The sequence below is a fragment of the Cylas formicarius genome, unplaced genomic scaffold, assembly GCF_029955315.1.
Source record: "Cylas formicarius isolate icCylForm1 unplaced genomic scaffold, icCylForm1.1 PGA_scaffold_2__14_contigs__length_35257938, whole genome shotgun sequence".
Lineage (NCBI taxonomy): Eukaryota > Metazoa > Arthropoda > Insecta > Coleoptera > Brentidae > Cylas > Cylas formicarius.
In genome coordinates this window covers 15,197,488-15,213,441 of record NW_026844319.1, presented here as the reverse complement: position 1 = coordinate 15,213,441, position 15,954 = coordinate 15,197,488, and the positions used below count along the sequence as shown (strand labels likewise).

Below are 15,954 nucleotides of genomic sequence, written 5' to 3'. Positions count from 1 at the left end.
CACACTTGTCATTATCCAGAACGAACTTTGTCAACATTTCTTCTTACAATTTCTCCTGGTTACCCTAGATCATTCCAATTTTTATGAAGTAGCAATGAATATGAAGAATTCGTGGGACGTATACATACTTCAAAAACAGCAACAGCTTTTGAACAAATTGCATTTCTTAATAAAATTTAAGTTAAAATAAGTCAACTTATACGCAGTGTGCCAAAAATTTATAGAACTAAAAATTAAAATTAGAATAAATTTGTTTTTAAGTTACGCCTCAATTTTCAAAGTCACTGCCAAACCCATTCGGAAATTCAATGAAAGCTGACCCCCAATGTCGACAGAAGGGTGGACGGATAAGGGTCGTAGGCTATTTCAACTTACCTGCTGTTTTTGTAGTTGTACGGGGTGTTCGCAATATGTCTCTTCCAGCATGATAGCAATATTTTAAGATATATTGTCGCGTGGAGCCATATCTAGAAATGTTGGTTAGTTTTTTATCACATTCTTAGCAGCCGTTTTAAGTAAATGCGAAAATGCACATCACAATCACAAAATAACAATATCTGGGCACTTGTAACACAACACTCTGAGATTTGCAAACCAAATACAAAGGGTGGTATTTTGGTATAATATTATATATAAAATAATTAGTTACATATAATAGAAATTAATCAAATTAATGAGACTGAAATAGGAAATGCAATGTGAATTTTGATTTCTATGTATAGTGTTACATTTTTAGCTTTAATACTTTTGGACTACTTTCTTTAGAGACTCGTATTTCCATAATATTGGAAGTTGTGAAATTCGTGAACTCTTTATCAATTAAGTTAGCATAGAATGAGTGAAACAGTACAATTATTTGGGGGGCATCTCACAAGAAATATCGTGTTATACAGAAATTTCAAGATCGGTGTTTCTGAAAATTTAAATCATACAATTTACTTTTGGATATAAAAATAAAACTGTTGCGTTGTTACGTCTTCTTAGTAAGTATGGTTGACACTCATCAAAGAAACTATCATTAGATTAGTCATATAATGAGGAACTCAGCAACCATGCGAACTACTAGAAGAAATCCGAACTAGAATATTTTCGTTGGAGAATCGAAGAACGCGTATTTTGAGTTACCAATAAAATAAGTTTAGCCATGTTGATAGTCAATATTCGAAACCGCACTTAGACAACAAGATCGATATACCTCTTAAATTTTAACGTCTACTAAAATTTTTCAATAAAAAAAATAAATCATCTGATAAACCACAATGCAAAACGGGATACTATTGAGATGCTCCTATTAAAATTTAGGTAATTATTATACCTTTAGTAGGTGATTTAATTTTTGCCGATACCAATTATATATGCAAATTAAAAAATAGGCTTGCTCAAAACTTTCAGCATTTTGAAATACAGTGTGCCCACAGATTGGGTGTGGATAAGGTACAAATGATAAAAATTTGTCTATTTAGATTCTGTTTTTTTTAGATTATCGTTCCTGGTTGACGTGAACGAAAATGTGCCAAAAAATAATGAGCGATGGGCATTTTGTGTTTTTTTTTATTGCAAAGTGACTACGTTAAAACAAATAAGTTTCAAAGTTGAATTACTAACTTGAACTATTAAGAAACATTTGAAATATAATTGAAAAATTTATTATAACGCCCATTATTATGGGTACACATAATGGGATTTTGGGATTTTTTCCATTTTCGGTCTTAAAGGGGTTACTGATGGAACGGAAGATACTAGGTTCTCGTTTAATAATAATTAATGATAATATAATACCTGATGATTATTATACATTTTTTGCATATTTTGTTAACATCGTCTCCCCTCCCTCTAAGTACTTACCTTAGGTGTAAAATAAAACCGATATTTAGATTTCATAAACAGCTCACTCACCAATAAGCTGATAACCGCTATAAAAATATATAGAAGAAAACAAACTCCTTTTCCTTAGTGCCTCACTTAAAAAATAAAACCAAAATAAAATAAATCTTATAAACTCTTGTATTACATATTTTATGATACAGATTAAATTTTTCTCCAAGTTTTGAACTTCTCATTCAAACAAATTTAACAAGATAATTTTTATCACATGAAAATAAATTTAATTTTTCGCACAATGTCCAACACGACATAGAATCGTGCATCGTGGTGACTCAAATCCGTAGCGAATTTCCGTCGATCGTAATTTGAGCGGACCCTGTAGAACTCTCGTTATATATTTAGTCGACACATTTACGAAAATATGCCGTTAAGAGACCTAAGCCCATGCGGTGCCAAAACTACACCCGGCCCAGCGCGTCTCACGCCAGTGGAAAATCACTCTCCGCGACGTCAATTCCTATGTCCGTATCCCTCGGAAGATATCGATAAAATAATTAAAGTGTTTATCCCGGGCCGCGGCGTTATTAAAAAAAAATGGAAAAAGAACTGTGTACACACACACACACGTAGTCTATTTGTTGTCGCGGTTAATCGATTCAACGGAGACAGAAAATTAGTCGTTTCTGTTTACACGCAGTAAATTTATCTGCCGCTTGGGCAGAATTATCCAGAGTTCATTGGTGTCACCATCACAGATCTGTTCGGTCAGCTCTCAGTCAGTCGGTATTGTGTTCGGCACGTGACCGGGAGTTCTCGCGTGCTTGTGGCTCTTGTGCATCGCGTTTATGCCTTGTCGGGTGGTTATACTTTACCACAAGCGCAACGATGGGTTTGGACGCGAAAAAAACCAGCGACGATAGCGCAGACAATCCGAAAGAAACGGTACGCGCGGTGGTCAACGATGCCAAAAGTTTCAGCCCCGGCAAAAGGAAACACCAGTCCGAGCACGACTTGAAGTCGAAAGGTTTCGATTTCGGCCGGAGGAACCATTCAGAGCACGACATGAAGCTCAAGGTGTTTGATCACGGCAAGCGGAAGCACTCGGAGCTCGACCTAAAGACTATTCGCTCCGATCACGACTTGAAGGGCAAACACTCTAACCAGGACAAGTTGGAGGAACCGTCGTGTTCTATACCGAGAAATTTGTCCGTGAAGAGTTTCTATTGGGTTATCGTGAACAGCATGGTAAATATTTGCTTTTCGGTTTGAGGATCGCTGCCGATGGCGTCATTATGGGGGGAGGAAATCCAGGGCGCGGTCAATTATTTTACGTTATTTCTGCGCGTATTTGGACTGTATATTTACATTAAGTAAACTCTTCCATCCTGTAAGGCTCCACCTGGAATAGAATGTTAAAAAATTCCTTCTTTAAGACATTTGTAATTCTAATAATTTGCAGCATTTTCTGGAGACTGTCGACCGATGATGAGGAAAGCTAAACGTGTCCATGTGCGATAAACAGTTTTTGACTCACTATTTTTGAAAAAGTATATCACACACTCCCAAACTTTTTAAACTTTCCTCTGCAAGACTGTCTACCTTCTAAACTTAGACATGTGCTGATTGCACGCTTTTGTAGTATAAACAATTTTTCATTGTTTCCATTCAATACCTAATGTGGATTGCAAGATTCATATGATACAGTTTCTTTTTAGTTTCCATGTGGCATTTTAGAAGCCGAAAAGTATAACACACTTTATTTAATTTAAACTCAATATAACCAAGTCAGCATATCCTCCAGAAACATCCCACGAATTTGTTTTTATTTGTTAGTTTTACCTTATAACCATTGACCTTTATATAATCTTTGGTTCAACCACTTTGCACTTCTTGAATAATGTTGTTTTCATTAACAAATAAATTTCTTCTTATTGAACCAAGGTCCAACTATCTTCATAAAGTTCGTGGCAGTGCTATTTAGAATGGTTATAAACAAAATAGTACCAATAACGCTACCTTGTGGAATTTCCAACTCGGCAAGAGCGGATCTACTTGTTGCATTCTACCTGTTATGATTCAATCCATTTAGCGCCACATTTCGAATAGCGTGTAGATACAATTTCTTTTATAAAATATCATAGTCACAGGTACCATACGCTTTTGTCAAGTCTACAGTGTTACTTTTGGAAAAAGGTCTGTGATAGTGGATATAAAGAAACATATCAAAGGTACGAAGTTAGGTTTTAGAGAGGTTTCAGTATATGATAGCTGGTAAAGATTTTCACTTGTTATCCATAGAAAGCTGAGTGCCTATTAATTATTTGTCTATGTACATGTTGTTTAATGTTGATTTCCAGATCGAGATGCTCTACTGATCTAGTTGATTAGAGTCAGTTCAAGTATCCAAGTGTTTTTATTAAGAGAACTTAAAAAAACTGTCTCCGAATATATCGAAAGTAGAGTAGTTCATAGTGGATTAACCTATGCAGTTAGTATATGAGGAGGTTCTGCCCGTGAGGTGTTTGTTTTTCGTACATCGGCAATTAGTCATTTATAGAGAAAATCCAGGCTTAGTAGTCACTGTGCCACGAATTCAGCAAAGTGCTCTTAATAAACTATATCTTAACCTACACAATATTTTGTTAAATCGATTTAGTAAAACTAATGAATGTAGTATGAATCTTAAGAAATTATCTTTTATCGAAACTTTATTGAAAATGTGTTTGAAATGAGTCTAAAAATGCTACCTGATGGTATTTTTCATATATTATGTTGTCATGGAACAGCCGTTATTCTTCTTACTCTCTCAATATATTTCATTCGTGACTTCAAATGCACAACTGTTTATGTAATGTGAACAAGAAAGACTATTTTTATTACGATTCGCGATTTGCCAGACAAAATAAGTGATAAATATATTACCAACGATAGCAACAGCGTACATTAACAAACACCAAACCCAAAGTAATAATATAATTTCCTCCATTATAATTTTGTCGAAGGTACAAAATAATACAAATTTTGACTTTAACCTGTTCGATATTATTTTAATTTTTCCAAAATCTTTAAGTTTTAATTTCAACTTTATCTACTTAACGATTAATATTCGATTCCGCATTTATTGCACAAATCTTGTAGATTTGATTGGTTTTGGTTAGTTGGTTGATAGTATCATCTCTTCCTCTATGCCGAATAAGTTCCGGAACACCCTGTATAGTGAACAATACAAAATCAGGATTGTTTATTTGACTTTTTTCTCAGTTCCTTGGATCAGCAAAATGCATGTAAAAGAATATATTAATTTGCCACAAGTCTGATAAACGACGACAAGTGTTGCATACTATAATTTTTTACTAGCGCTAATGTTTGGGTACATTTCTGTAAAAGAGTACCGATACGATTATATCTTATGAAGAGCCAATTCTTCCAACTTGTCTGATGAATATGTTTCAAGCATGTGCAAATAAGAATTTCTGTTACACGTGTAGCACAAAATGGTACATTATAGTAATTCTATAATACCTGCTTAGAAGTCACGCACTAAAGGTTGACTGACTGGTCTAGGAACATTATTAGCTTGTGGAATTTAAAGTTGTTGTTTAGAATTTTATTGGTGATCCACAAACAGAAACCCAAACGCTTGCCACTGTCCCTATCTTTCAATTGTAACACGTTTCCAATATGGCTTTTTTAAGACATGTAAACTTTGGGTTAGTTTCTTAAGGAGAGAACTAAAAGTTCAGATTTTCACGAAATTATATATTTTCACATGACAATTGTTTGGACAACACCGTGTCTTTATCAAATGGCATTTAACGAACATGGGGGTATTTTATATCTTATTTCAGTGATTTACTTTGAGGGAAAGAAGAGACTCTCAATTGAGATGGCTACGTTCTTACCTTAACTACCAAAAGCACTGCATAACTTGTATCAATACCATGTTTATTTTATCACATTAATGTTTGGTTTCAAAATAACCCATTGCATCTGCGTTATCATTCTAGTAACTCTTGATATTTAATGTTAGCACTGAAAACTATAATACAATAATAGAATTGGCACACATAATACTTCTACATCGCTGATTTTATGCAGGGAAAATGAGCCATATGAATCTTCAATTTTGTACCGAAAATTTACGATGCAGTTTTTGCACACATTTGTCTATTTAGTTTGACATTAAAAAAATATTTTTTTTCACTTTGGGATATTGATAGATACTGGATACAATTTTTTTTTTAAATACAGAAAGTTGACATTTTTACCGACACGTTTGCTACCAAACGTTCTATTAGGTATATATATCTTGTTAAAAATTTGTTGCCACTTCCGAGGTGATTCTAATTTAAAAAGCAATTAAGAATTCTTTTACTGATAGTTCACAATGAGACATCAATCCCAACTAATTACATCGTTGCTTAAATGTTTCCTATAAATGCTAAACTCAGTTTTAAACATATCTACGTTGTCACAATTTTTGAGTAAGTTATTAGAATAAAGAAAATACAAAAATAATTTATTTTTGTATTTATATTATTTATGATATTATCGACCTAATGGCATTTAAATTACTGTTAAATCAGAGAGAGTACTAATTATTTTTTATTATATAAATTTATGGAAAATGTTGAATTCCTTGGATTCAAACTGCCAAAAGTAATATTTTCACTTCTAAATATATTTATTGATTTGTTCTACTTTACTGGTTTGTGTTGGTCTTTTAAAAATTAATAAATAAAAGTTTATCGAAAAGTAGCTTTCAAAAAGTCAAACCGAAACACTCAATGTTTATATGCACGAAAAAAATGATCTATGTATATATAATGTGTTTCTAAAAAAATAAATAAAGTAGAAGACTTTAACAGTGAATAAAACAAATTAAAAAGTTTATTTGGAATACTCAAACAAAAAATAGCTCTAAACCCTAAGCGTCACAAAATTTTATTTTTGTTTCTATAATTCACAATACTTGCCGACTGACGGTTTTGAACATCTGAGTATTTTTCAGCCAATGTCAAAATGCTTTTGATAACATTTGCTCCATTCATAGAAATTTCAAAATTAAAATTTAAAAAATATTTTTTGTATTAATTAGTTAATTAATTACCGGTTAAAACAGGGGGACAAGAAATGATACGCTGTTTTCATATTTGTTATATTTTTTCTTAATATTTTTTATGAGGAAATTTAGACCCACGCGGATGTTGTATGGCACGAACATCTTTTTTTTCTTCTAATATTCTTGCAGCTCCGACCACTTCTACTCTGTTATCATGTGTAATTAACGCCCCCATGCACTTAAATTCTTTTACGACTTCGAAGCGATGGTCGATAATGTAGAGACGTTTTGTCGGATACGTTGCCTTGGATTCTTTGATAGCGCCATGTACGGCGTGTTTTAAATTTCAATAAGTCTTTTTATTCATTTCAGTAGTGTCAAAAGCATAATCCAACTTATATTTTAAGGTGCACTTTTGCCGAATTTAATTGCAGCAAAGGTTACTATTAAAAATTTACTTTATGATCACAAAAGTTTCACAAAACTTTCGGGAAAATTAAAATATACCGGGTGTCCCGGTAAGGACAACGAGATGAGCTATTGGGCAAATAGACGATCCTAGAATTTTGAAGACTTCAAAAGGCTTCAATAATTCGCTAAGAAAAAAATGAAAATCATTTGCCAAAAAAGGGAGAGAGGAAAAAAGTGAATGCAACGATAATACTTTAAATAACCTAAAACTAAAAAAGAATGTGAAATTATGTGAAGTATTTCGCTTTAGGGATTGTTATTAATGTCCAAATTATCCCGAATTTACTAAATATAACGCTAGTTCATTATGTGAGACGCCAAATGATATTTATTATCAAAATTTAATTGTAAGTTATCTTTCATGCTTTTTCCAAAACACCTTCGAAGCGTACAAAATTACCCATTACTGCCATTCTTACGCGTTGATAGCCGTTTGCAATTGATTTATTATTATCACCAATCTTTTCTTTATAAATTGGGTGTAGCCAACTAACCAAAAATTATAGCTTTACGTAGGTAGTAAAATGGTGTTTTGAAGTAATCAGAACCTGCCCTGTTTAAAAAAGACATTTAACAAATTTAAACTATTTAAAACGAAATCAAATAGCGACATGACAGATGGTCTGAGGAAACAAAATTGGTTGTCCTGGCAATCTTGTAATTTCACTACTATTTAAATACATAGTTAATGAAATTAGTTAGCGTCCAACAATTATTAGATTATTTAAATATTTTGTTTTGATTTTAAACATCGGTTGGTATCCTAAATTATAAATTAGCGTTTATCAACGGAAACTGTAAATGTTTACCAAATTATACTATTTTTTGTGTTTTTATAAATTTTTTAGGTTACGATAAAGATATTGAGATTCGGTTTTCACTGGTTGTTGTTATTTCACTCTCTCTTGACGTAAAAAGTCGTACCGCTACATTCATTTTTTTTTAGAGAATTTTTTTTTGAGATTATCTTAGAAAACGCAACCTGGTAACGAGATCGGGAATCGCAATTCATAGCACAATTTATGGTCTAGGAAAAGCCCTTTGAAGCTTACTATTTATCGAACTTGCTGACGTTTCGCTAATCATCCTGTTGACTTCTTCAGGTCTTAACTGAAACTCAAACAGCCAGCAAGGTCCTCCTCAACAACCAGAGGGTTTGATTGACGCTTATTAAAATGCGTTGTGCCTTTTTGGAGTTATCGAAAATGTTCCCACAAATTTCCTTGCCGAGAAAGAGGGAGTATTAAATAAGAAAACATTTTAAAGCAGTACTTGATGGATAGTATGGATAGTATAAGCATTATTAGTAAAAATTGGATATTGAAAATCAAAATAACTGTTTCCGCCCCTTCAGAGACTCGAAACTAAATTTCGAAATTTTTCTATTTTCTGATTTACCTTGTAAATATTTTCTTCAAACTTTTAATAATAATACTTTGCCTTGCTGAAACAATCGGTATGCCCAGTATCGATCCTGCAGATGCTGAAGCGACGAAAAATTGTGAAACGCGCCTCAAATTATGGGTGAAAGATGCAACGGTTTTTTTCCATGATACTACCGGCGACGAAGCAGTATATTCAATTTTCTTTACGCTCGGTTGAAGCCCCGCGTTTTGCCTATTGTTTGGCCTGGCGTACTTCGTGTTTCGATAATTCCTACATTATAATATGTATTAGCGGACACCTTAAAGAGATATCACTGAGAATTATTGTTAATAAACGTTAATATGGCGAAATTATTGTGCTGTAATAATGATGATAGCGGCCTTCGCCGTTTCCTGTCCAAGGCACACGTCTTGCGTCTTATCTAATTTTACATTTCGATTGCTTATTTGTCAGGTGATAAATGATTTTTTATAAACCTTTGTGGAGAAAGCTTTATAGAAAAACGTGACAAGTTGGTTCTAATCGTAGACAATCTGTATAGTTTGGCAGATTTTGCAGATAATGCACCGTTCCTTGTAGAAAGTATTAGAAATGAATTGTACCAATTGCGATCGAACTGAAAATTTGTTGTGATTGGAGAATATTTTATTAATTATTATTTTAAGAAAGTAGATTTCCACTCGGTCTATCCGCATAAAAAATTCATGGGAGTTTTTTTCCATTGATATTATCTTGTTTAGGCTAAATTGTTAGGTATATGTCGGATTGGCTAAAATGATACAGAGAACTTCTCAAAACATGTCAGTTTCTTTCTCTGTCAAAAACTCAAAAAAAGTATTTTTTCCGGCTTTTGCAAATAAAACAGGGTGTTAATTAAGTACTTGTAGAAACATTAAAGAGTTAATCTATTTTCTTTGGTCTTTTTGATTAATTTTTTTTCAGCAACGCGGAATCTAAACTTAGTTCATTCGACTCTACGTGTAACTGAACTCCTCTAATGCAATTTTCAATTAAGAATCAAGAAAAAAAGTCGAGGGTCCTCAGGCCGGGGAACGGTGGCAACAATGTGCTGGAGCACAGTCGAAATTATTTATTGTTTGTTCTTCCAAAGTTTGTATGTAACCTTCAGCATTCAATTAAAAAAAAATTGTTAGGGCTTCTATTTAGAAATAGCGCCACCCATAGATGGAACTCCAGAACTCCCTTCTTGTACTCTGACAACTGTCTGATGAGAGAGGTGTCCCAATGTTGGTTTTCATATCTTGATGATTACACCCCTCATATTTTTTCAAATACGCCACTGGATGCTACGTAGAAAGTCATTGAATTTGAAGGTTTTTTTATCTTCATAAATAACCGTGCGACTATTTCTGCAATAAATAAATATTTAAATGTCAGTGTATTTAAGTCTAAATTTAAACAGACACATAGAAGACACTGTAGAGCTCCTACTACTCACAACATGACTAAAATTTATAAATGAAGTTGCATTAAAAATGTTTTTTTAAAAATAGTAATATTTATTTTTTAGTTTTCATTTACTTGATTTTAGAATAACTAATGTCTCAATTATCTATCCGTCTCTATAATTATAATCATGTATTATTATATTTATTATTTTAATAAATTACCCGTAGTAATACAGCTGTCACATTGCTGTCATTCATCAAACACGTATTCCGATTGCATGCAAATTAGTGCGACGCTCATTGCAAATTTACATTTTATTACTCTCTCGTATTAAGAAACGTCGTATAGTTTTGTAAAAGCTTTTTCATCATCCTAAATCCTATCTGAAGCATGAACAATTAATGTCTACGTTTCACCCACTGATATCGACGAGCCTGACTCCTCGATACAGTAAACACAAACACGATCGCATAAATTCATTGTTTATTACAAAATTATCCGTTACGTAAAAGCTCAGAGGCCACAAGGTCAACTTAATACCATTGTACGGCTAAGTTTAACCCCTTTCAATAGTAGAAAAATACCACCCACAATGTATTTTGGTCTACACGAAGTACCAACACTCGAAAAAGACGACACAAAAAACCCGACGTCGAAACATCCGACGATCGTTGCTGCCATTTGACAACTCCGCCGTCTAGCGGCGTTGCCGACCTTGGCACTTGATGGCACGGAAGTGTATAATGGCGTGTTTCCGACACTCCAAATAATGGAAACGGCTAATAACATCGAAACTGATATGGGAACCTGCGATTTTCCTTTGTTTTTGGTTCATTCATTTTTTTGTCTCCGTAGTAATTCTCTCAGGCGTAAGCATTTTTACAACTAGATATCCACTATAAACACAAATATCAATTTGCATCCTTAATAATAAATTAGCATTTTATTTCGTAAATTCGAGTTAATTAGAGATTAATAGCATATTGCTTTAACTCTTTTATTTGTACATATTGAAATATTTGCTTTATATATTATTCTAGAAAAAATCATAATTTTATATTCATTCTTTTTTCATAAAACTATTTTTTGTGATTGCGTCAGAAAATGCCATCTGGTAGCAAGGTAGGAAAATCACAATCGGGTCATTCACAGCACGATTGATAACCTATGAAAAGCCCTTTCTAATGACTCCACCGCCATAACTATGGTGTTTCCTTCTTTAGATTAGGAAAAATATATTAAAATGGGGTTTTGCGTCCTTATTTAACCTATGACTATGACGTAACAAAGTTATGTTGTTGCATTTTTTTTTTAATTTTATTTTTTTTGCAACTGGTGGCATTTCATTTTTCAATGCCTACAAAAAGCTGTGAAATATTTACCTACATATATTTTTATTACTGAATTTAAATGTTTGTAATATTTACGAGTGTTGAATTAAAATGTTTACTTAATTATCATGAAAAATTTCAATTGGGTACTGTATATTACGTTAGTTTGTGTAAGTTTTGTGAAGTGACGATGTCACAACTAGAACTCTTTCTCTATTTTTCGCTGCTCTTCTAAGGCTCATATTCCAAGGTAAACAATATTTTGTTGTTTCAGTTGAATAACCTTTAATTTCATGCTGATAATCTAACTGACTATACACAGTGAATAAGTAGCAACTATGCTTAGACCCATTGAAGTTAAATAATCACATTCGCTCTTAAGTGACTCAAAATCATTGTCATCCTCGAAAGCCACACAGCATTTGCTGCCGGTGAAATTAATTCGTGCTGACAATCAGATAATAAGTAATAAGATAATAATAATAAGTCTAAAATGTTTATCATTACCTAAAATGCTTATATTCCAACTTGCAGGAATTGAAAAATTATAGGTATATGTTATAAATACTCACTTGGAGATAAAAATATTAAAATATAAAAATATATTTATCTGGTCTAAAGAAATGCAGCGCCCGATTAAAATGTTTGTTCATTCATCATCAATCAACAGTTAATATTGAAAATATCTTTGATCAGTTATTTTTTTCTTTGCCAAATAGAATTAATGTTAAAACATGGAATTCTATATTTCAATCGGTTCACTGTTAAAAATTGTACAAATATAAATAAGTAAACATAGGGCTTAACTTTAGTAAGATATTTTTTTATATTAAGTATTGCACAAAATTTGTTGAATTACATAATAAAACGTAAAATTCAAGAAACATGCATATAAAGTCATGGCTATAATACCCCATTAGTTGCATAAGTTTTTTGTTTCTATTAAATAGTAAAACAGGGTTTTTTCTTTCTGTTAAAAATTTTTAATGACAATTGCTACAAAAGTCACCTTCTCATTCCGGGCAAACATACTATAATATGCCTCCTGTTGAAATCAGGGATGTAAACTAAAAGCAATTCAGAAAATTTTTAAAATCCATACTAACAAGAAATGTTTTTGCCTCTTTGTTGAATATTTCACGTAATAATTTTTTTGTTTATAATTTTTTAAATTTTTTAATAATAAATTTCTCCTGACGAAACTTTCCTTTTTTGTATTGGTATGTCTAATTTACTCTACACATTAATCGATGGGCTTTGCATTAGTACATCACAGTCTTCAATCATTTTAAAAAAAGAGCTTTGTTAAATTAGTCCCAAAACATATGCGGCGAGACAAATTCGTACCGTTTAAACTGCTGCATCGCCAAAGCGTGTGTTGCAATAGTTGTTTAAAAATCCGGGCTTGTCCAAGTCAGGTACCATCAAGGTCGCAACCCTGACATTGCTTCGGGATTGATTTATAACGGTTGTTATCTAACAATAAAAGGCGTCTTAAAATATTTACTCTGGACGTAACAATAAAGTTATATTTCAAATTGTTTAACGTTATCATATGACGATGATATCGTATGTCTTTGTTTGGCCCGTGATTTGTTTAAGTAGTTCTAGGCCGATTTTAAATTTTCGAAAATCCGATGCATACATCAGTTTCTCCCTGTCCTCTCGCGCGGGCTGCCGTCTGCCTTAAACGAAGTTTAATGTGATCTTATAGTCGATAAGGCTAGTGAGTTTTGGTGATTGAATTGTAGGTCAGTTGTTTCGTTTTGGACGGGTTGCCATTTAGACCAGCTTTTTTTTCTTCTTATCATTTACGACCCTCCAAGAGGATTTGAAATTTGCATTTCTGTGGTCCAATAATTTTTGTTCGATATTCGGGAAGGACAACTAAAACATGGCTAAAAAATTGTTAAATACCATCAGCTACCATTAGAGCTGTTGTAAGTCCACGGCGAACTATTGGGGACGTTTTCTAGCGTTACCCTGTGTATGTATATGTCTTAAACAAAATGGTTTATTTTTTTCAATGGTTCGATCACGATAAGCTTTTAAATGTACTTAATTTTACTTAGGAATTTGCCTGGATAACTTTTAATTCTTTACAATGGAAACACTTCTTTATTTCAAACCACAACTACTAACAAAAGTAAGCAATATTATTACTATAATATTACTACTACATTTGATTGCTTCAGGCAATTATATAATTAAAGTTACAATTAGTCGATGCTGTGGATAGAAAGGATTTAAACTGCTTATGTTTTACAAGCAATTCTTTAGCTCGTGAAATTGTTCTTTATTTTTTAGACACAAATATTAAACATTCATAAATATACCACACGAGCACTGTTATAATACCTAATTCCCTACTACGTGACTCTAAATATTCTAATCTTTTTAATTCTTTTCGCGGTGATAAACACTTTTGACTAATAATGTACCACTATTCTTATACTATATCCGACAGTTTCGAGCTTTTGACATACAAAGCTTATATGTTTGTCGCTTAATAAAAAATCGTTGATATAAGGTCCTAATAATATGGTTTCGGTTTCTCTATTTAATTAGTTTCGTGAAAGGTTAAGTCCTCAGGTAAAGTTAGTTTTTGGTTAGTTTCGGTCGAAAAATTGTCACTTTTATTCAGTATAAATTTATTTCCATTAAATAAGTTATCTTTGCTTTTTCTTGTATTTCTGGAAATGTGGATCGTGGTAGCAAAAGACTCATCCACATAATACAAGATGTAATTTCTTTATTACCTTTCCTAATTACTACTCACTGTCTTCCCTCAGAAAGATACTATTGAATTGAATTCCATGATTATTTAATTTGTTCAAACGCAATTTTCTATCAATGCAATCGTAGGTTTTACTTAAATCTAAGAACATACTTAATGCTAAATTTTTATTTTCAAGTTGGTCTAACATCATATTGGTAAACTAAAAAATATCTGATGTAGTTCTCGGTCCCCTTAGATATTCGTACTAATGATTATTTCAGAGATTACAACCCTGCATAAAACCATCAATCGGACACAAAATTATTTGGTAAATTTTTTAACTTCGTTAAGATAGGGCCTTTGCCAATGTATTATTATTACAACAATTCAACTAACCACCTTTTTTATGATGACCTAAAATACTTTAATGGGAAATTTTGATTTCCTTGTTTGTTTGGCTTGTCTAACTTATATAGTTTTATTGCTTCGTGAGCTCGTGCTACCTGTTGGACAGCTAATTCAAATTAAATTATACTAACCAACATTAATGGAAAATCTGCAAAATTGCAATCATGCAAAAAAGAAAATTCTAGAACAACAATACCAACAGAATGAATTTTTGGAGTTCTTAAAGGCAAAATAAAGTCTATTTTGCAAAACACAATTATCAATATTAGCCCCAGATTTGTAGACAGCTATTTCAATTTTCCTTAACATGGACAGTTATTTCAATTGAGATCGGATTATATATTTTTCAAATATGTATCTCAGTTAATTATCGAGCGTCATCAAGTGCCATCAACCATTGAAAATACCTGAAGCTCGTAAACCACTGCTGCATAACATAAATTATTGAAAAATAATGAAAAATCACCAACTTACTTATCAAAACTGCAAGGGCATTATGTTTGTGAGAGTTAGTTTATTTATTCTAGTAGATCCAAAATAGAGGTCTTCTAATTATAAGCTATGCATTCACTCACCACATTGTGCCACAATAAATGGAAAAGTAAGGAATTAATTTAAACAGGTGCATCGAATAACGGCCCCAAGATCCTAAACACTTCTACCGACCCATTGTTCATTAACCAAACGGAAACATTGGTGTTGCAATGGTTCATATCTCATAATTAAGGCTAAAATCTAATTTTTAAATGCCCATTTTTACTTTTTGTTGAACTCGCTGTGCTTTTGTTGGATAGGAAGCACGTTTTGCTGGCCAAGATAAGTCGATCCGAATTAGTCTAATACTTCCTCCAAAGGTTTGCTTAGACCGTCCTGTATCGCGACGTCGTCACAACGCGCGTACGAAAATAGCACGCGCAGACAAAAAGAAGAGTAAAACCTGCAATCAACGCATCACTCATTGCGGCGCTTAACCGGTACTCCGGTAACTTTTTGCGGACCTTTCTTATTGAGTTTATTATTAAACGCAATTCGCGACCATATACGAGGTATATTTGGATCTGAACGCCGGGTTAATGTCCTCCCGTTAGCCTGCTGGCCTTGAACAGGGTCTACAGGACGACCACGAGACGAAACCAGCATCCTTAGCGAATCTCTAAGCACATTTGTTCTTAAATAAAGTTTTTGATTGCTTGGTCTGCGCCTTTCCGACACCCATAACTAGCATAAACTCTAGTACTGATCTCCTTTTTGATTTATGATGAATTTGATTTATGAGATTTCTCTCACTTCGACGTCAAGCACATCATTTGCATATTAACGTATAACTTGAAGTTAACCCTTAA

At 32.9% G+C, this 15,954-nt stretch overlaps 1 protein-coding gene across 5 annotated transcripts in view; it reads left to right on the top strand.

The window, feature by feature from the left end:
• LOC132698212 (UNC93-like protein) overlaps window positions 1-15,954 on the top strand; it is a 122,491-nt gene that overhangs the window by 59,250 nt on the left and 47,287 nt on the right. The window contains exon 1 of one of the 5 annotated variants that reach the window (XM_060664160.1): window positions 2,380-3,069. The exons of 3 other annotated variants lie outside the window; for them this stretch is intronic. In XM_060664160.1, the coding sequence (XP_060520143.1) occupies window positions 2,710-3,069 (360 nt within the window). In that variant the 5' untranslated portion in view covers window positions 2,380-2,709. Of the gene's footprint in view, window positions 1-2,379; window positions 3,070-13,147; window positions 13,236-15,954 lie in introns of those variants that run through there. One more of the 5 variants, XM_060664163.1, reaches the window with a different exon arrangement.